At 42.9% G+C, this 22,752-nt stretch overlaps 1 protein-coding gene across 1 annotated transcript; it reads right to left on the bottom strand.

Annotated features, from left to right (window-relative positions):
• Positions 1-11,980: 11,980 nt before the first annotated feature.
• CENPS (centromere protein S) lies at positions 11,981-22,387 on the bottom strand. The gene is made up of 5 exons (XM_075018097.1): positions 22,340-22,387; positions 20,405-20,528; positions 18,525-18,558; positions 12,685-12,751; positions 11,981-12,142 (listed from the first exon to the last, which is right to left on the bottom strand). Exons 1-5 carry the CDS (start codon positions 22,385-22,387, stop codon positions 11,981-11,983), a joined length of 435 nt encoding a protein of 144 aa, XP_074874198.1.
• Positions 22,388-22,752: the final 365 nt, after the last annotated feature.

Genomic DNA, 22,752 nt, shown 5'->3' with positions numbered 1-22,752 from the left:
TGAGCCTCTCTAGTCTGGCATTCTCTGATCCAACAAGATTTTAGTTAGCTGGATGTCCACTTATGATGGCTGGGCCAAGTTTCCCATGGTTCCATAAAGTCACCAGTCCTGCCTCTCAGAGTTCTGTGCTATTATTTAGCTCTAATTTACCCATGAATGTCTAAGAACCCAGTAAGTAGTGGGGGGTGTTGGTGATGCTGCTAGACAATATTGACCTCATATGATCTGGCAAATTCTCTTGTTCAGCACCAGTTAAGTCCCAAAGAGACGAGACTATAGAGGTTTGTTCTGTACTATGGGCAGGAGTCCTTAAATCTATAAATTACCATGGAAAATTATGGTTTCATATAAACATCCAATTTTACAGAACTTAATTTATTCACTATAAGATACAACAGCATAACCTCCAGAGTAATCTGAAAAACATGCATGTCTGCTTCCGCAAACACAGTAATGGACTCATTTAATTTAGGACAAAACAATTTACCTGATATAGACAAAGTAAAAAATGGTTACTTACCTCTCAAAACACTTCTTCTTCAGCTGTCTGTGGGAAGGGATAACTCATACATAGAAATAAATGTCCTTCATGTTGAAGGTGATGTACCAGGCTGCCGGATCCAGAGTGGGGTAAGGGTGGTCAAAGACCATGTGAAAGCGCATTTTCTCGATAAGTGCATTGAGGTTCCTCAGGTCTAGCATGGGGATGAGGAAGTGACAGGTGTAGAATCCCATACCCCTGAATTCCTTAGGAACCTCTTCCATCACCCGCCAGGCTACGAGCAATTGAGGAGCTGCTCCTGAGAAGGATCCTTGAAGAGGAACCGTCAGGGAGGATGAAAAGGAGGGTGTGGAACTGAATAAAATATCCCACTCTCACTGTGCTTAGGACTTAGCAGTTCAACATAATGTATGTGTCTACATTTACAAAAAACTTCGAAATGGCCAGATTGAAGAATACTAATGAGGCACTAAAATGCATATTCAGTGCCTTATTAGCATACCACCAGTTGCAGCACTTTGAAATTGCTGCGTTTCGCTCCCGTGCAGCTCGTATTCACAGGAGTCCTTTTTGAAAGGACCCCACCAACATTGAAATCTCCTTATTCCTATGAGCTCATGGGAAAAAGGGGATTTCGATGTTAGTGGGGTCCTTCATGTATGCAAGCCATGTGGGAGTGAAACACAGCAATTTCAAAGTGCTGCAGCTGGCAGCATGCTAATGAGGTGCTGCATATGCATTTCAGTGCCTCATTATTATTCTTCAATCTGGCCATTAGCATGGCCATTTCAAAGTTTTTGGTAAGTGTAGACACAGCCAATGTATGACCAAGTGTGGTGGAAGTGGCACAGATGACTCACAAAGGGTGGGGAGAGATCATGGGCAGGCACTGGTACAAGGTTCTCAGTGCACCTCAAAAGTTGGATTTAGGCTTGGCTACTGTTTGGAGAGACCTTGCTCGCAGCCTGAGGAGGAATTTTGGTGGTGTCTCCTGTTGGGTCTGCCCTGCCTTCTGCTGGCCTCATGCCACTGAGGAGCAGTGTAGAAGCAGGAAGGGGGCTGTGGCTTGAATTGTTTTTGCTGTGGGGCCACACTGTGTATGCTCAGGCTCTTAAGCATTTCCCTGGTGTCCTTCAGACTGTGTAGGCATGAGTCCGTGCTTTATGTGAACAGACCTGCATAGTCAAAGTGCAAGTACTGTATGGTAGTCTGCCCCTCAGGAGGAATATTGGACATCTGTAGCTATGTGGTGTGCCACATTGTGATTGCTGTAGCCATGATTCATGCTGCTGAATCATCTGAGTCCAGAGCTACCTGCAACGCCATTCTGGAGACCATCCTCCCCTCATCAAAGATAGTGGAGAACTCAGTGTGGGTTACCTGGTATGGCAGTTCTTTGAATTTGTCCATGGCAGTCCAGGAATTACATGCTAGAAAATGGCTGAAAAACCACCTGTTGGCTCACCATCTGCAGTTGCAGCCCCTTGTGGCATACACCTTACACCCAAAGAAGTCAAGCTTCTTGTGCTCCTTTGCCTGTGGGCAGGCTGTGGCTGGTCTTGGCACTCCTTACGGTTAGTCACATCCACAACTGACGTACGTAGCTCTAGTGCATAAACAGCTGTTCATACCCCTTTTGGGGAACAAAGTACCTGTGCTCGATGCCCTTTGCTGTGGATGGGATGGAAGCAGATATGTGCCTGAGTACTTTAGTGGTGGTCTGGAAGAAGTTTATGAAGGGGCAGCACCAGCCTAGATGGTCCTTCAGCTGTAAAAATGTCCACCATGGGGGTGGTTAATCTTCCCTCCCCTCATCAGCCTGCAGTGGCACGTACTGGACAACCCTGCACAGGAGGTCCGACAGGCTTTATGGTCCATGGACTGGCAGAAAGTTTGAGGGCGTCCCTGCCATGGCTGCATCCAGGCAGGAGAAGGAAGCAACTGAAACTGGAACCTCTGGGTCCTACACCTAGCTCATAGAGGGCTATGCTGTAACCACCTGGGGAGACAAACGATGGAGAGGACCCATCTGAGGCCCCAGCAGAGACTGCACTGCAGGTGGCACCTGAGGGTGCTCCAGGTCCACATCCACCACCAGTGCAGAGATGGGGAACACCGTGGCTGTGATGAGGACCCTGGGCACCAGTACTTCTTAGGTCAGTTTTAACTCTGGGCCCTGGGCTTGGTGGTAGGCTCATGGGGTACAAAATGGTAAGTTCATGGGCATTTGCCATGGTGGAGACCAGGCGGCCTGTACCAATGCCTTCTAGTGCAATAGGAACCAGGAACATGAACAGCACCAGCTATGGGAGGCAACAGATGACGCTTTTCCCAACTCTGATGCGTACTTAGTGACAGACTAAGGAGCTGCTGAACTCATTGGTGCTGGGGTACCAGGGAGAGGACACGTCTCAGATGAGCATGATTGGCTTGCACAGCTGAGGCAATGCTGCTCCTGGTGCTAGCATTGGTGGCACTGTGAGCGGTGGCCTCACCACCAGTAATGCAGGTATTCGTATGTCGTCATCGGTACTGCACTAGACGATGGTGAAGGCAGCTGAGCCGCAGTTATTGGAGCCAGTCACTGGTGCTATAAGTCAGCAGTGTTGGAACTAATGGTGCTGAGAATAACAGGGCCACAGGCAATGGTACTGACAGCAGGCACATGGTATTTAGCCAATACTGCTCCTGGCTGCAGGAGACTGTATGACTCTTCATGTGGAAGGTCATCTCTATAACAGCTCTGGTGGCCTCAAAAGTATCTTGTGTCAAATGGAAGAGCAATGTCTTCCTCAAGCCAGGCTCCATGCTGGGAAACTACCACCACCAGGCGCTCATGGCTGGGCCAGAACCAACAGCGTCATGACCTATGGGGCTGCATGTGGCTACCCCTGCACAAAGTGCACCCCCTTAGGGACTTTTTACAGTGTCTTAACTGGTGACCAGCCTCTTTCAACTTTTTCCATCTTACTGGCACTGGGAACTGGGAGTAATGCCTCACATTTGACCCCACACATTTGGGAGGACAGTGCATATGGCCCAAGTGCTTCTTTGGCAGTGGCAGCACAGATGATGGAGCACTGTGCATCACCCATGCCAAGGGCCACAGTGCCTCTTCCATGAAGAAGAGCTGGAGATGGTAGGCCCACTCCTTGGTTTAGGGATGAAAACGCTTAACAGCTAGAGCACTTGGTGTCCCGCATCCAGATACTTAAGGCAGTCAACACTAAGGTCACATTTAGGCATAAGCTTTCCACAGCTCTCATAGGTTTTGAAGCCTGGGGAATGTGGAATGCCTCACAGTAGGGGCTGAAATGGCAGGGGTGCTCCCAATAAACTACAAGGAGTATGCGTACTTCTAATTAGCTACAGAACTATAAACAACTAACTACAACTATAAACAGTAGGGTTGTCAGACCCTTTCAGTAGCAAAAGATGAAGTCTGTTCCAGTGCCTGTCACTAGCGGTAAGAGGAAATTGAGAGGGCAGGAGGTTGTCTCTGTGTTATCTGCACTGCTACCTTGGCACCACACTGGGGACCTCCACAGCTGACCCTACGAATATTGCTAGGGTAAAAGATTTCCAGAGTTTGCATTTACACATGCATAATGGAACCAAAAAGAGCAACATCTCCACATTAGCTAGATAATGGGCCACGTCCCCCCTGACTGAATAGACCTTGTCAGCTCTGGCTCTCCCCTTGACTGAGACTTCTCCTCTGAAACCGCCCCCCTCCCCGCACTCATGCATCTGCTGAAGCAGGTCTTTGCCCATGAAAGCTTATGCTTTGAAATATGTTAAGTCTATAAGTTGTCACAGGATTTCTTGTTGTTTGTGAAGATACAGACTAACTCAGCTGTCTCTCTGCTACCTTACCAAGGGAGACACTGCATTGCTGACAGTTTTAAAATCACAATTACTTTTTTTTTTCCTGAACCGTATACTCTAGGAATTACTTATGGAAAATTCTATGACTTGGGTTATTGAGGTGGTGAGCCTAGGTGATCATAACAATCCCATCTTAGCATCACAAATTCCAAGGCTACTCTTACTTTATACAAAATAGTAATGAAAGCTGTGTGTTCCACATAGAGGGTGATGTTGACACAAAAAGCAAACTACTGGTTGGTATAACAGTACTAAAGATATGTTAGAAAAAAACAATACAAACTAGGCTTCCAAAAAACTTTAAACTAGAGAGTGAAAAGTCTTTCCCAAAGCAAGTTCTACAGTGGTGTAGTATAAAGTAGGAGATTGTACCAGATAATGATATGAAAAACCTAGAGCTAAAGAATAAAAAAATAGCATGATCCTTGCAGCTCCTCTACAGATTAGTTACAAAGGAATTCTTATAAAACCTGGTCCTGCAGTGCCGCCTCCCCTTAGAGGATTTTGGGCAAATGAGAACTCCAGGATCAGACCAATAGTTGTTGTGCAATTGACATTCAGCTTTTTATCTGAAATGTGGCCCAAAAAGTAACCACTTGGTTGTTTTCAGGTGGTTCAGCCTTGAGGTGTTTTCTCCATTTCAATCATTTTTGATTATGAAGTTCTATTCAGTTTTATTAAAGAATCAGGATGGGGAGACAGTCTAATCACACTTATTACAAAGAGACAGTGTTCACAAAAAAGCAGTTGCTGGTAATATTCATCTGGATTGAGATAGCTACATAGAAGCTATTCTGTTAGCAACAGGCAACCCAGATTACTGAGGGGGCCGCATGAGTGGCCCTTCTTCATCTGAGTGGACCACATGACTGTTGTAACCAAGACAGTCTCCCAGGATAGGATATTTTGCTAAATATGTTTGCATGCCTGGAATTTACAGGGAGTGCCAACCAAACTGTAACAGCGCTTTGAATGAGTGCAGAGGGAATGGACAGCTGTCATAGTCTTTGTTGAATAGTAACAGAGAGGAAGCCATGCTAGTCTATACACTATCAAAACAAAAAGCAGTCAAGTAGCACTTTAAAGACTAGCAAAATGGTTTATTAGGTAAGCTTTTGTGGAACAGACCCACTTCTTCAGACCATAGCCAGACCAGAACAGACTCAATCTGAGTTCTCAATTGAGTCTGTTCTGGTCTGGCTATGGTCTGAAGAAGTGGGTCTGTCCCACAAAAGCTCACCTAATAAACTATTTTGCTAGTCTTTAAAGTGCTACTTGACTGCTTTTTGTTTTGATAGTCTTTGCTGTATGCAATCACCACCCACCTCACTGCACATGCCCTTGTTTAAGTGTACGTCACTTTAGTAATACTAGTAAGAATAAAACATCCTGGACAGAAACCAGCAGAATCTGTAAACCTGCGAGTGAGCAATGGTAAACAAAATGTCTTGCGGGCCACATAGAACCTGAATGGGCTGCCTGTGGCCCTCAGGCAGGAGGGTGCCCATCACTTTATTAGCAGGAGGAAAAAGTCTTCCAGAAGAAGTTCCTGCAAGGAGACTTTTCTGATGCTCGAGATTGATGAAAGGCAGCCCTCTCTTGCCGGCTGGCAAACTTCACCTTTTCCTTCATCAGGGATGCCTCATCCATTTGGGAAGTCCAGTCAGCCAGCGTAGAGAAGAAAGTGAACAAGATGCTTTTCTTTACATCTGTCAGCTCCTGCAACTATTTGTAAAAAGAGAAGGAATTAGTAACCTTAGTGAGGAGAAACTCTTCCCCTATGTCAGAGAGAGAAGCATAAAGTGTGGCTGAAAGGCACATCCTGGCACAAAAAGGTAGGTCACATAAAATTTATGTCTGTATTTCAGAAACAGAACTGCACATTATTTTTATGAATGTATTTTAGCAACACTGGGGTAAACTAGCAAGATGCAAAATCGTGATTTCTCAATTACTTTTTTGTGTGCTCTGTCTAGCAGTGAGACAGTAGTGGGATATTTAAGGATGATGAAACATTGAATTCCTCATTTGAAAACAGCAGTTGCTGATCACAGTATTATCTTTATCTCAGCGAGATCATTCATGTTTCATATGGCGAGGTAGAGCTTGTCCCAGGGCCATATAATGGTAGCTTAGTCCTCTTACAGGAACACAGTCATCTGGATAGCTAGTCAGTTAATAAGAACTAAATACTGAGATACTGCGCTTGCCAATTTCTTTGGCCATACATGCATCTTTTTTTTTGTTTTTAAATTATTTTTCCCTTTTTGCGTGAGACCCAGGCAAACAAGCTTCTTGTATAAAATAATGGAAACTGTATACCTAGTGAACTGACTTTTTCACCTTCTAGGATTTCAATTAATAGCAGTCCTATTACTCACCACAGGAGGTATAAAAGACAGAAGCATTATTTTTTAATCTGTGTCCTTTTAAAAATTGTTACTGTCTTCCTTTAAGTCTCACCTAAAAATGTCAAGTGCTATCGGTTGATAAACTACCAAACTGCAATGCTGTAGTTCATTCTATAATTTCAGTGAAAAATCCTTTTTTAATAGTCAAGTTTATGTACTGGTTCTTGGATCTTTTTCAAAAGAGTACAGTAAATCAAACACTTAGAACTAAAACTCTTTAAATGACTAACTTAATTACTTTTTTTTAGAAACCAGTAAAAGCATTCAATTATCTGTATAAATTAAGGCACTGCTTTAGTGCAGACACATATAGGCAGCTCAGTGACTAAGCTGTTATGGTTTTAGAGTATTCAGTTCAAAGCCAGAGTTCCCTGTCTGGGGCTGACAAATTTCTTATAGCAAGGTAACACTTTTTGTTACAAATTCTACTAAGGGGCTTCAACAAACGTCAGCTCCAGTGAGTTGCTGGTCCTTCTTGGGTGGAAGAAACAGCAGCCAACTGACACATAACAGTTGTACTGGGGGTGGGGGGGGAAGGGGGCAGCGATTTTTGGTCAGAGGCAATTGGTCAAGCCATTATAGTTATTACCAGTGCTTTTTTTTTTTTTTTAAATACAAAAAGAGGAGCTGATACTCAGCTGGCTCCACATGGAGCTGCTGAAGTGCTGGTACTCAGTACCAGCAAGTACTGGCACAAAAAAGGCACTGCTTGTTACATTTCCCTAGGACTTTAATGTCAGGGGAGCAGACAGGATCCAATGTCGAAGGTCTCATCTAAAAGACATACCAACAATATAATTACTGTGCAACCAAAAATTTATACTTTTAAAGGCATGTTATCTTTTGAGGAAGTACCAAATCCCCATTAAAGAAAAGGAGCGGGACAAACAAGAGAAGGAGATAGAAGGCACAGAGCAGAGAAAGGGGGAACTACAATAAATCAATGCTTCCAATTCCCCTTTTATTAGATCCTGTCAATCTGAATACCCTGTGCCCCCGATGAAGAACTGTTGTTTACCTGGGTAAAGAACAAAGGAGGAAAAGAGTGAATAACAAGCATCAGAGACAGAACAGTTTTGTTTCCATTCTCAGCTTACCTTTCTGTCTTTCATTACGGATCTCTCCTGTATTGGATGTGCAGAAGCCCCCATCATCCAGGAGACAGAAGTCAACAGAAAAAACAGGCAGAGCCGTGGATGCATGGGGAAAACTGCTTGATCCAGTTCTGCAACAAGCTACTTCTCGGCCAAACAAGTTATCCTTTCTTTCTTTGAGCAGGAGCAAAAGTTCTAGTTCAGTTATTTTTATATTATAGCAGCCTCTTCCCCCTTTCTCAACTCATGCAGTGACGCAGAAAAAAGCAGAGCAGTTAACTTACCATCAGTACACTGTTTGGCTTTAACCCTTAATTAGAGCTTCTGGATTGCACTGCTATTAAGAGTGCATCTGCCGTTAATTTAAGCTGCATATGATTTTGTTTGCTAAAAAAAACGCCTCATTTCCTCACCATTATTCTGATAATGACCAGGCAGCCTTAAGTACAAAACAGGGTGATTTAGCTGCAAATGATTCATGAGGGTGGATTATACGCATGGGTTTGGTGATAGGAGAGGCTTCAGAGAAATCACTTTAAAGGCAGAAGTATTGTGTCTTACACTATTCTGAATTATCAAGGTTTAACCTCTAACATGCCAAGAATTTTCCATTACAGCAACCTACTGAGGTCATGGTTTTTAAAAATGTAAGCATTAATGAATGTGAGCAAATTACATCCTGGAAGTTGTTTCTTCCTTGTGGTCAGAAAGAAGCTACCCTGCCTGAATATCCTCACAGAGGAGTAAATATACACCACACTGCACCAAAAGTCCTGTGAAGCATACAGTATCAAAAGGCAGATCAAACTCATCATACACTGCTATGGACTTTATTTTATAACTACTTCGCCAGAATGGCTAAATAAATCTGATACAAAGTGAATAAATAAAAGGCCAGTAATGCCTTCAGTTCTTTCCTCTCGTTCCAGTCCATTGTTAGGGTCCCTGCATTCAAATTATATTCACTCTGTCAAATGTTCCAGGTGTTACCGCTTAGGGTTGGGATGCAGGAAAGCAATTGTATCTTAGAACATCCAAAACTCACCCAAAGAACATCAGGCAGATCCAGACTGCATCCTTCCTCCTTTAGATGTTCTTTGTGGATGCCTAGCCTTTTCAAGATTACATTCCAGCTGCCTGTTAGCATCTTCAGAGAACTGTTGTGATGCTACTGCTCACTTCTGTGAATGGGATGGCACTATGGGAAAAGCTGCTCAGTTGTTTATTTACAGTATAAGCAATCTCAAACTTGTTTTTTTTTTAAATAAAACAAGACTTCTCTAACAGACCCTCCAGCAGAGCTGTTTCTTCTCCCTTTGAAGAATATTAAGTCTGCAGCCATAGTCCTTGATAGACAAACTGCCATTGAGACTATGTGGACAGCTAAGGACAAGTCTCCTTGCCATAAGGCCAGGAAGCAGCTAATAAAACCACCCCATTCTGAGTGCAGTCTAAAATAGTAGTTTAAAGAAACTCACAGCTCATGGAGTCAGCTCCACCCAAACATTCAACACCTGAAGCCTTCCAAAGTTCCCAGAGGATGAAATTTGCACAACCCCTTTTGCATGAGCTGACAAGTCTGTGGAATGGACAGTATCAAAAGGCAGATCATCCTCAACATTAGATACTTCTATGGACTTTATTTTACAGCTTCTTTCCCAGGATACCTAAATAAATAATCTGAATGAATTAAACTGAATTTCATATCATATGAAGACTCAAATGATGAAAAGACTAAATGCCAATGGCACAAGTGTTCTTAAGGACATAACATCAAGGGTTTGGGGTCTTAATCAGCCGAACTGGTCACATGAATCATAATTCCAAATATTTCTGATCCGATTGGCTAGCATAATGGGTAGTGCTTGGCACCATTATGACTCCAGAGATTCCAGTTTAATTTCAGATATAAACCCCCATTTCCTGGCTCATCTGAAAGTGAGAAAACTGTGGAGGTGTCACACTCAACTACAAAGTGAGCCACAACTGGTTGCTTTAGAATCAGCACTGAAGCTCAGAAGAGAAGTTCCTGTTGTACAGGATTCCAACTGTTATTTCAAAGTTCACTGAGGATTATAGAGACCTTTGACTTGGGTGGAAGCTCAACACTCAGTCCTAGCTACACCAGCGGGGCACAGAGAAATTCCACTTGAGTGTCATTTTTTCTCCAAAGAGTGTCTTTTACGGAGATATATATATATAACTAATGCAAGCCATTCTTTGAAAATGTATCATCTTCCCAGAAAAACAGAACAGGAAAACAAGGTATATGTTAATTTGGGAAAGACATTTGATACATTCACTCATAGAAGCCCAATGAGTCATTTAATTTACTATTATATAGGAGTTTTTAAATCACAGAAATGTATGGCTAGAAAGAAGCTCACCAAGTCCAGCACCTATGCTAAGGAGGACCAAGTAAACTTAGATCATTCCCGACAGGTATCTGTCAACTTGTTCTTAAAAACTTCCAGTGATGTAGATTCCACAAGGTCTCTTGGAAGCCTGTTCCAGAGCTTAGCTTCTTTTAGAGTTAGAAAGTTTTTCCAAATATCTAACCTTAATGACCCTTGCTGCAGATTAAGCCCACTACTTCTAGTTCTACCTTTTGTGGACATGAAAAAAAACCTGATCATTGTCCTCTTTATAACAACGCTTAAAATATTTCAACACTTACCAGTTCCATGTCTCCTTTTCTTAAGATTAAACATGCTCAGTTTTTTAACATTTCCACATGGGTTAGGTTTTTATAACTTTCATAATTTTTGTTGCTTTACTCTGGATTCTCTACAATTTAGCCACATTTTCTTAAAGTGTGGCATCTCGAATTGGGAAAGTTGTACAGCTGCAGCCTCTTCAGGGCTGAGCAGAATAAGACAATCACCACCCAGGTCTTACATGACATTCCTCTTAATATTCTCCAGAATTATATCAGTCTTATTGAGCTGAGAAAGTATATAAGGCAGAGTGCTAACTTAGAATAGATAAGGATGAATGAATGGCACAAAGTATGTCTAAGTCCAGGAAAGGGGCAAAATAGAAGCTATTCTCTTTGCACTGTGTATTAGAATAAGAATAATAGAAGTGACTCAGAATCACAGATCCCATCCATCACTAAAGAAGGTTGAGGACACGTGCAATAGTAATCCAATGCTACATTTGACCTTAACAAACAGGAAACCAATGTCTAGCAAAATGGAGAGCCCTCCGCCCACACGCCCCACCACTTGGTGGGACAGGTGCATGGGGGCACTGGTGGAGACGGCTCCTCCTGCAGCTCTGAGCCCTAGGTTCCTGTTGCCCTGGAAGCTGTGTTATGCACACCGTGCAGCTGTAGTCGCAGCTAGTGTAGCGCAGCCCTGGTGAGTAATCTCTGGGGAAAGGGGGACGGCGCCTGGTTGCGGGGTGGGGAGGTGCTGTGGTGATTTTGAAATTTCATTTGGACACCACTGTTCTATTTCATCTAAACACAGGAGCTCAAAGTATAGCTTGTTCATCCCAGTTAAAGTGGAAGTGTTGCACATAAGCAACTGTACTCGGAAAAATGAAAAAGCAAAAAGTATTTTAATAGACAAAAAGAATAACAAACACGAGTCATGGATGAAAAATGTTTATACATTTCAACGAAGCGTGGAGTATTGCAATTCAGACTGGTAATGTGAAGAACATAACTACAAATGACATGACATATTGTCAGAAAAAGTGGTCAAGAGACTAAGCGGCTCTGCATGGCTTGGAAAAGGATACCTCACTATAGAGGTGCAAACCCTCCAAAACAAATTCTCTTTTGGGACCTATAAATAGAAAAACATGAAAATATGGTAGTATTTATCTTTTTAAACCTTCCTTTGATGATCTCAAAGAAGCGTTTGGTATCAATGCCTGTTTTTTGCAGATGGAACTAAAACATCAGTCATGTTCCCCTAGTAGACTAAGGACTTAGTGCTGTAGCTACCCTACAAAGGCAAATCCCAATTGAGTTCCCATAAAAATGGGCTGCAGTTGTTCTCCTAGGACAGTATCGGACCCTTCCTGCTCCATACTACAGATTAGATAGCACACGAAGAAGTGGGTTGAGATGAAGATCATGCCATGTTGGAATCCTCACTCTCAGCCATAGCAGCCTCCATCTGCTCATCTGAAGTTCTTCTTCCTTTTGCTGCGCTGGACTTCTTCTTCTTCTTCCTTTCTTTTTGTTCCAGATTATTTGATGCAAGCTCTTCACTCTTCTGGGTGATATACCTTAGCTAACAATAGAGAATTATTCAGTTATCTGCTGGGGACTCAGCCTGTTCACACAAAACCAGAAAAAACAAGCTGGCCAACTTCCTATCTATAGACAGAAACATACCACACACCAGATACCAGCTGTCTTTGTAAAAACATCTTAGAGACCTGACATCCCAGTGCTGGACCAGGGCCTTGTCTTCTGTGTTGTACTCTATTCCCTGATTAACATACACAGTAATATCTATGTTTGCACAGACTTGGAACTAACACAGTTAAGGTTCCAGTATGGAGACAGCACAATAATCCTGCTTCCCCTCCTTAACACCCCTCAACAATTTAAGTTACACTGCATCTAATAGTTAGGAATATAAAGCAAAGCTTCAGTCCTCACCAGCTCTTCCTTAATGGGCTTGCGTCACATGTCTCAGATTGAAGGAAAAAATTACCCAGATAAAGATAACTATTCCCCCACCCATTTTTTATGCAGATGCTCTGGGGAATACTCATATAATTTGTTAGATGTAAAATGGGGTAGGGAGGGAAAAGTTGTTAAACTCACCAACGAGTTGCTTCTCCTGGCCAAAAGCTTCACGTCTTCAGAATTGATTATAGTTCGTTTTCCATGCCTACATGAAATTAAAAAAAGAACCCTATTTGTCTGTAGTATAACAGCTGTAGCAAAACACACTTGGTGAAAAGATCTACATATCTAAGCCCCGGCTCTCTCACCCTTATCGCACCATCTTAAAATGAGATGGATCAGTAAGAGCCCTTATCCACCCTTATTCATGAAAACAGGTGCTATTTAGACAGCACCTTTCTTTTTATTCAAGGGTCTCAACATTCTACAATGATAGATAATATCCTTGTGTTGTGACACCCCCAAGTGTGCTAAACATTTCACTGAAGATGTAAAAAGATCCCTGCCACAAATCTTTTACAAGCTAAATTGAAAATAAAGATCAGGAGTTCAAACTGCCTAACTAAAACTCACAGACTGAATCAATTGCAGAACTGGGAACAAACTCACGTGGTCTGGGCCTACAGATCCTGCTCTAAGCCACACTCCTTTGAACCCAAGTAGTCTCCTAAAGCACTACTCTCTTTGAGATAAACTCCTGTGCCCCACCTAAAAGAGGTTGCAGAGTTTATGGAATGTGTTAAAATAGTTTTAAAGTCCTTCCTGGAGAAACATATCCAACAAGTAGTGATTGAAAACTACACCTCTGCGGCCAGACACATCCTGTGCAGAATCTCCAGTCCTATTCACCTATAGCCATTAGGAGAATTGGGGAGATGACGTGGACTCCAGTGCTACCAACACGCAGATGACATACTTGTCTTTCACCACATCTGACTGTACCACTACTGCCAAGATGTCCCCAGGCTTTAATTAAATCAGCTCACAGATAAACAGGAGCTGCTTGAAGCTGAACCCAAGCAAAGCTAAGGTGATGCTAGGGGGAAGAGGAAAACATTTTCAGGAATTTGGAGCTATGGTGAAGTCTCCAGTTACTGTTGCTTGCCTTTAACCAAAGGACAATTCAGCCCATTGTTCAAAAGGGTTTTGGGGTCCTCACTGATGTTAAACTCTTATATAGCAGCATCTCTGAGAAACATTTTCTACTATTCCCAGTTGGCTATATCTGGGTCCTCGCTAGTCTCTATTTCTAAGGGTACACCTACACTCACCAGAAAACCGATGCAGTGGTGGTTGATCTTCCGGGGTTTGATTTAGCGCACCTAGAGGGTCTGCGCTAAATCGAACATCAGGCTCCACCATAGACCCTTACGCAAGGAGTAAGGGAAGTCGATGGAAGAGTTTCTCCCATCAACTTCTCACTGTGGGGATGGCACGAAAAATTGATTTCTGATACGTCGACTTCAGCTACATGAATTGCATATCTTAAATCAATTTTTCACCACAGTATAGGCCTGTCTTAACTCTGTCTATGTCTGAGCCTAGTCATTCCTTGGGATGTGTGATGCTGGAATCCAGCCACTGAGATCCTGAAACCAGTGGCTTAGATCCCCTAAGCCTCCCAGTCACTCACACATGCTCCCTGAGAATTCCACCTGAACCTGACACTTGGCTTTCAATTTAGCAGTTTATCTCCTTTGGGGACAACACAGCAAGAAGCTCTTCAGAAAGGAAGAGCTTAACCACAGAAACTTTTCTCTTAAAGCTCTCTTGGAAAATAACAAATGGTCTCTGCCCTCATCTGATCTTACTTTTTCTGCAAGTCTTTATTACACATCATAAAAAGTTACCCTTCCCCCACCCTGCACAGAATAGGACCTTGCTCTTATGTAAGGCCGCAATCTCTGTGCACTCTGAGAAGCTTTGTCCCTTTCTTGTGGTCTCCATCTAGAGAAAGCACTGTTCCACGGGGATGTCAGTATTGACACAATCAAAATTGACAACTTTAGATTGCAGCCTGGATGGCTTTTCAGTCCTTCAACAAGATGTTAAACACCTTTCCCAGACAGTGAGCATGTCTGTGACAGTGCAGTCACAGCACCCAATATTTCCACACATAATATGAAATAAGTTCATAAATTGGACATAAACATACCCCATTCTGTCATATTCATTGTGATAGACCCCCTCCAGGCAAAATGGGTTATGAATGTAAATATGCATAACTCAGAGATGCTTGAGGCAAAATAGTAACAGAGAGAAAGCCGTGCTAGTCTACATACCATCAAAACAAAAAAGCAGTCCAGTAGCACTTTAAAGACTAACAAAATAATTTAATAGGTGATGAAGTTTCATGGGACAGACCCACTTCTTCAGATCATAGCCATACCAGAACAGATTGCAAGAGTATGGCTTGTCAGGGGCTAGCCGTATTTAACTGACAATGGGAGCCAATCCACATCTGTAGAACTTTGCTGTCTACATTCAGACTTGCAAATAGGCAATGACTAATTGCCTAAAAAGGGCAGGGGCAGATTGTCACATGAGTGACATAATCTTCATCTGGGAGTATACTTTTACACAAAGAAAACAACATATAAAGAAGATCTGGTGTTCTCCCATCTGTGTTTTCAGCGTTGAAAATTGTGTGACGTTCCCTCAGGAGAAAGAGAAGAACTTTACAGTGAAGACCCAGGTCAGGATAAGATCTTTTCTGACCTGAATTTTTCACCTGATAGAAGGACAGCTATTTAGGGTTAGACCTTGAAAGTAACTAGATTCTTAGTGGAATAGAACTAGCTACATATTTTCTGTTATATAATTTGGTAACTCACTCTGATCTGCCTCGTTTTTATAATCACATAAATCCTACTGTTTTGCTTAATAAAAACTCTTTTGTTCATATTAAGGCCCAGCCTAAATTGTTATTACCTCCCTTTTTTGCATAGCTCCCTTTCATGTTAAGGAGACCTACCTAATGAGCCCTCCCTGTGAAAATATTTTGCAGAGATTGAGAGATTTATTTGGGGTTTGGATCCCTTTGAGGAGTTGATTTCCCAGATGCTGTGCTCTAGAACTTTACTTTATCAGAGCTATGGGTAACCAGTGCCTGCATTGTTTTGCAGGAGAGCAGTATCCCCAACTCTGTCTCTTTGCTGGGGGAGACCAGAGGATCTGGCTCAGCAGGACAGGGTAATTGGGAGCCCCAGGCTATGTCTACACTACAGCAGTCCTTTGAAAGGTCCATCATACTGCAAGACATTTCTTGAACTAGCCTTCTCTAACAAACACAGAGTAGCACGCACATATTAGTTTAAAAAAAAATCTACCCAAATGCTACACACAATTTCCTCTCTAGGAAGAAAATGAGACAGATATTAAATCGCACCATTTAATGGTTAAGTTGAAAGAGCTCATGTTCTGTGGCAAGAGCAGAAAAACATACATAGAAAAGAATCTGACATATGGCACTTCAAACAATGCAGATCCCTCTAACACATGGCTTCTCAACCTTGGTGGGGTGGTGCATGAAGAAATTCCAGCCACCCCAGTCATTCCTCCCACCCCAAGAAAGAATCGGCCCTTGCTGCTAGCTCTCAGCCCCTGTCATTTCACATTGGTGACCTGGCACAGCCACTATAAAAAGCAGACACCCAGTGAAGACCCACGTGGAGCTAGCTGCCTCCTGCAAAGATGAGTGAGTGTGGGTTGTGGGGGGAGGAGGATATGTTTAGATGAGGGGCTGGCAGCGTCTGGCTTTGGGGGAGGGGAGGGGCTCAGGCAGATGGCTGACAGGCAGCTGGGGTGGCTGGCCAGCCCATGATAAAAAAATGAGGTGGAGGGGCATGAGGGCGTCTCAAAAATCAAAAGGGGGACATAATGCCAAAAAGTTTGGGAACCACTGCTCTAATATCTTATTTTTGGGGGTCTGTATTGACTCTCAGTGCCACCTACTGAATCCCCATCACCACTTTAAGCTCCCTAGTTCAGCTTGCTAAGACACACCCATACTGCTAAGCAATCAGAGTGTCACAAAACAAAAAAGAAGTCATGTAGCACTTTAAAGATTAACAAAATACTTTATTTGGTGATGAGCTTTCATGAGGCAGACCCACTTCTTCAGATCTCGAATAGTGAACTGATATGTGCATGCTAATCTGTGTTTATATTAGAGAAGGCTAATTGAAGAAATAGACTATTCCAGGTCTGAAGAAGTGGGTCTGCCCCATGAAAGCTCATCACCCAATAAATTATTTTGTTAGTCTTTAAAGTGCTACATGACTGCTTTTCATTTTGTGAAGTTACAAACTACCACAACTACCTCTCTGTGACTATTCACAGCTTTGCATGGTGTCAAGTATCAGAGGGGTAGCCGTGTTAGTCTGGATCTGTAACAGCAACAAAGGGTCCTGTGGCACCTTATAGACTAACAGAAAAGTTTTGAGCATGAGCTTTCGTGAGCACAGACTCACTTCATCAGTGAGTCTGTGCTCATGAAAGCTCATGCTCAAAACTTTTCTGTTAGTCTATAAGGTGCCACAGGACCCTTCGTTGCTATTCAGAGCTTGTGAGTCATCTAGTCCCACTCATTTAAATGACAAGTCATTTCCTTGTCATCTGAAGACACTGATTTAAAACCATCATTTGCAAAAAATACAGCCTTCCAGCAACGCAAAGGAAGAAAGTGCTGGCAAGCAGGCAGCCACTTAGGCAGCTGATATATGCAGGGAGGGGAACGCCTCAAGAGAAGCCAGGAGAAAGCAGTTCTGAAAGAGGTGTTCCAGATAGCAAAGAACAAGGTGTAAGACAAGAGCAAGCAGGCTGCAGAGAGGTGTTTAGAAACAAGGCCCTGGAAGATCAATGAAAGTAAAAATGCAGAGAGGGATGGAGTTGTGCAGGCTCTTGACAGCGTGGACAACAAACTTGAACTTGATTTCAAAGATGTGGGATTCAAAGAGGGTAATGACAATCCCAGCAGCTGGGAACAGAAGGCAATTTTAACAGTAGTCCTTTGTACAAGCAGGAGTGGCAATAAACAGATGCAAGGATGCTTGGTCACTTCATGTTATAAAGAGCAGAGTTACAGATAGCTATCAGTTTAAAGCAAATTCACAGATGACCCAAAAGAGATTTAAAATCCTCAGGGTTTTTGCAAACACAAATAATACACTGGGGAGAAATTTGGTGCCAACAGTCCTCCGACTTGTTGATACAATGAAATGCTTCAGTCTCTACAGTCCTCAATCATTCAAATGGTTTAACAAACCATTCAATAGCAATAATTTTCTGTTATCCACAATTCTGATTGAACAGAGAAGAATAAATCACAGGCACATCACACAACAGAATTTTTACAAGCTGAAAGCAAACTACAGTATTTATCTGTTCTTCAGGAAGCACTATTCATTGCTAACAAGTACAGCAAAATGATAACCTCTGACTGAGGCTTTTGTGCTGTATTTATCCATACACCTTCATGTAATTCCATTGGAACACAATTCACCCACACTCAGGAAGCAAGTTTCAATAAAACCTGTTTCTTATCTTCTAGGTATTTATTTTGTATTGTGTCTATTTTTCCCTCCTTGGTACAAACTGACAAAGCAATTCTGAGACCAACAGATACAGGGGAAAAACATGACACAGTATTATCTAGAGTCCCATCCGTGAAACAGTTTGAGTGAAGCACTCAGAGAACTTTGGAAAATGCTCTGACAGATTTGAATAAAAGTTACCAATACAGACAGTGCACTCAGATTTAATAACTGAAACTCTTGACCCCTACCAAACAAGAGCTACATTCTAATTCAGCATAGCTTCAATATCTGTTACCTAGTATCACAAACAGTTACCAAAGGAAAAGCAGGCTGGGCGCCTTGAAGAAAGTACAGGAGTACAATGCGAGAGGGCATGAGAAAGAGGTTATTCCAAATCCATAACACCAACACTTTGTAAGGACATGTTCCCGCAGTGCCTACCTTGCAAACATTTCAAGGTCTTTTGCAAAAGTTTCTGAAAGAAAAATTAAAAAAACATTTGACACAGTTAAAACATCTATTTCACTTCTGTAGCAATCATAGTGGTCAACAATGTCACATGTACAGAACAACTTTTAACCAAAGCATTTCAGAAAGTACATAACAAGCAACAGTGCTGAAATGCCACCATCCCTAAGTATGAAAGGCATCACCCCTGCAAAATATCGTGTGCAACAGCAAGGGGAAGTGATGGATATTTTTGGATAGGGACACCAGGGCATGTCTCTGTGCATGATTACATAATAGCAATAAACCACTGCTATAGATTTTGCCCTTACACCTTTAATAGGCATGCAGAGCAAAGAGGACCTCACAAGTTTAAGGTCTCAGTCTGAAAAACACATACCGCAAAATACATTACACATACTCACCTACCTTAGAAGTGTGATGAGTTGCGGTGTTCTGCTAAAATTTGAACTGTGCTCCCAAGAGTTTAAGTACCACAAACTTGAATGTTAGGCCCATAAGCCACATGCTTTGGCCAAACACTTACGTCTAATATCAAGTGATTAATGTTAAAAAACCTCTGTAAGTGCTAAACATTATTATGGTTACTTGTTACACTACTGAAGTGGGCCCAGTCTACATCATTACTCTATAGCAGAAGTACCTGAGGAGAAGATGACATGCTTTGGGCCTTATACTCAACTATTGCAAGTAATACAAGTGGATCTTTGAAATGCATGCAAAATAGCCATGACCCTGGGGTCTTTTTTTTTTTTTTAAACAAGTATTCCTTTAATTGCATTTATTTCATTCAAAGGCTAGATATAAAACCACAGTGAAGCCTGCTGGACAATTATACATGATAATATCTAGTTAGGGAAGAAATGAACAATAAGCTTGACTTGATAAGTAGACCCAGATCAGATATATGCTAAGCAAACAGAAGCTCTCCAGATGGACTAAGGGTTTATATGCTTCAACAGTTACACTTAAGTGCAGAAAACATTGTTTTAAGAGACTGAATGGTACACAATAATAAAGGCAAGCTTCATCCCTGCAGTTACAAAAGGCTGTCTCTGTATTGTAATACCAGCCATCAGCCACTAAATCCTCCTCTGAAACCCCCTTACTCATGCATATGATGAAGCGGGTCTTTGCCCACGAAAGCTTATGCTCCAAAATATCTGTTAGTCTATAAGATGCCACAGGACTTCTTGTTGTTTTTGAAGATACAGACTAACTTGGCTACCTCTCTGATATGTAAAACTCTCTGGGTGCTCACAGATGGGAACATTCACAGGGAAAAATTAGTGGGTGTGGAGCAATCACTCTGGGCCTGGCAGACTACCTTCCTCACCCCACACCTCCTGAGCTGGAGACACTGTCGACCTACTCCACCCCTGCCTTCCCAACACTTACAGAGTGCCACAAACAGCTGATCTGCAGCAAGAGGAGACAGCAGGGCAGGAGGAGGCTGGGCAAGGAAGGTGGCAAAGACTGGGGGGAAAGGGGCAAAGTGAGGGCAGGACCTAGGATGGAGCAGGGATTGAACAGCCCCTGTGTGGAGGTTAAGTGGACACTTATGAACCATGTTAACTGGAACCATTATCAATATACATACATTTCTTGAGACCAGTTTCTTAATGCAGGCCATTTTGTTGCATAAATGAAACCATATCTGAGGTTATGTACCTGTGTTCAGTACTCCCCTCTCCATCATGCCAAGAAAATAAAGTTAATATTTCTCATACTCTTTAGAAGTGACCAAGGACACAGTTTACTCCTTACATGTAATTCTAGTTCTATTAATTTAAAAAACCACTTTATCTCTAGTGATTGTTGCTGCTTACAAATATAGATACGTATGGGCATACCACATTGCCTGAAGGTGATCTCTGAAATAGCTGCAATGGTTTGTTTGCTGAACTGAATGTCTTTATCTTCTGCAACTTCTTGGCACAGACAACCAACAGTGTAGTGAACTGCAGCCTTTAGCCTCTGAAATAATCCAAAACAATTATGCACTTGTTCTTGCATACAGATACACTGTATCTAAATAACTGCAATGGGAATGGAATGGGAAAGGACAAGACAAACAACATAAAATATATTATTACTAGGAAAGCCCTAGGTTTCTTAAGGATAGCAAGACATTAAAACAAATTAATGTATTACTAAAATATTCAAATAATGAATGCTCAAATCACAGCATTAATGATATCTTGCCCTTTGCTTTTCTATTACAAATTAACTTTGATATTTTCTGCTTACTTAGGTTTGGAACCAACATTTTTTCCTTTTAAATTCAAAATGAGCTCAAACTGTCTTTGTATAACTAATCTCCTTTATATATAAAAGTGTATAAAAAAGTAAATCCTCTTTATTGTTCTGATCCAGGGAGGGGCATCTTTACCTTCCATGTCAGCAGGTGTTGCAGATGCTAAGCAACTCTGAGGCCATCTGCAGGGCCTCATCCATCTGGCAAATACTTATGCCCAGATGATCAAAGGTTTTTAGGCTCCTAATTTCCAGTTATTTCAATTGAAGTCAGGAGCCTAAACACTTCTGAGGATCTGGGCTTTATATACATATATAGAACTTGCCACTCAGAAGAGTCTATGTATATTCACAGTACTAAGTACTGCAGCAGATGGCAAATGGTTGAAGAATCAAGATTTGAGAGCTGTATGCTCTGTCCAACATCCATAATTTAATTTTGTGGGAGAGGATCAAAAAAAGCACAATAAAAATAGTAAACGGATAAGCAACAGCTACTCCTAGTCTGTCTCATACTGCTAAGATGTACTCATTTTTAAATGCCTTTCTTGTTTCCTCTGGACAGTTTGATCTTTGATTCTTCCATTAGGAAAATCAAAATTTAATTACGTGGGGTACCTTCCAAATTGTGATTTATATAACATAGAGCCATTTATTATTATAGAACAAGAGAGGCTAGACAGGTATCAGTTCAGATACTGGCATGACATTATTTGCACATACCACTATGGCATTCAAACCCATAGGAAGAAAATTAGGAGAGCACTGTCCCACAATGCAAGTGGGTGGAAAAGAACTGGAGGGAACACAAGAGCTCTAGAAATGGATTAAATGACTCTTTGTGGCATAGGGATTTTCAAGGGTGCATATGAGAAGCCCACCCCTATATAAGGGCCAATCAGAAGGGGAGCAGGAAGGCAAGCGGGCCCTCAGATTTAGACGCTGGTTAATTTTTTGGCATTTGGCAAGTTTCCGCACTTGTTTTCATGCACATCCCTTAGTAATTAGTGCATCTGCGCAGAAAAAGCCTCTGAATTATTAATATTAAAATTACATCTCACTCTTCTCGGTGCCTTATTTTGTTTTTATGGGTCATTTTATATGTTTATTATGGTTAGGGGCATGAAAAGCTGGGAGTGGCCCGGGGGCCAGGCGGGATCTCGGAGAGGGCCTGTATAAAACCGAGGCTCTCCAGTCTCTAAAGAGGGGTGAGAAAGAACCAGGGACGGCTGGGGAAGGGGGGAATGGACAGAGCTGCTACCCAGAAGAAGGTGCACGGAGGGAGGGGTGTCCCGAAGAGGCCTGCGGGGGAGAGAGCGAAGTAAGGGCAGGAGGGTGGGGAGGACAAGACCCGAGGAAGGGGAGGGGACTGAGGGGAGAGGGATGCTGGCCCCAGCCAGGGGCATTGCAGGGAGGGTGGCAGCCCCGGGGGCGGCATAGAGGAAAGAGCCACTTGGGGCGGTGCCACTCACGGGATACAAAGGAGAACAACCACTCTCGGGGGGGGAGGGGCTCCGCCTCCCCTCATCTACCTGAGTGTGCAAGAGGCGCTCGCGCTCCGGCTCCCCCGCCGCCTCCATGGCGCGCGCGGCACGTCCTCTCAGGCGGAGCCCAAATCTCCCGCCCAGCGCCGCGGGGGCGGGGCCGCCAGCAGGCGGGATGCGGCGCTGACCTGCCGGGAGGAGGAAGGTAGGAGGGGCTCTGACGGGGGAAGAGCTGCGGTGTGGGAGGGACTGAGGAGCCCCAGGACGAGGGAGTGGGGGGTATTGGGTAGGGGGAGCGGATGCAGGTTGATGGGGGTGAGCCCGGGGCTAAGGGCGGGGGGGACGTCGGGCCTACAGAGCAGAGGGGAGGGTAGTGTATTGGGAGGGGACGAGAAGGGAGCACAAGAAACATTTTGTATAAACCTTCTGGTCATCTCTAGAGTGGTCTAAACCTTTAAAAA

This window comes from Carettochelys insculpta, chromosome 23, assembly GCF_033958435.1.
Source record: "Carettochelys insculpta isolate YL-2023 chromosome 23, ASM3395843v1, whole genome shotgun sequence".
Classification (NCBI taxonomy): domain Eukaryota; kingdom Metazoa; phylum Chordata; order Testudines; family Carettochelyidae; genus Carettochelys; species Carettochelys insculpta.
The sequence above is the reverse complement of the archived record's forward strand: the minus strand, read 5'-3'. Positions and strand labels throughout refer to the sequence as shown.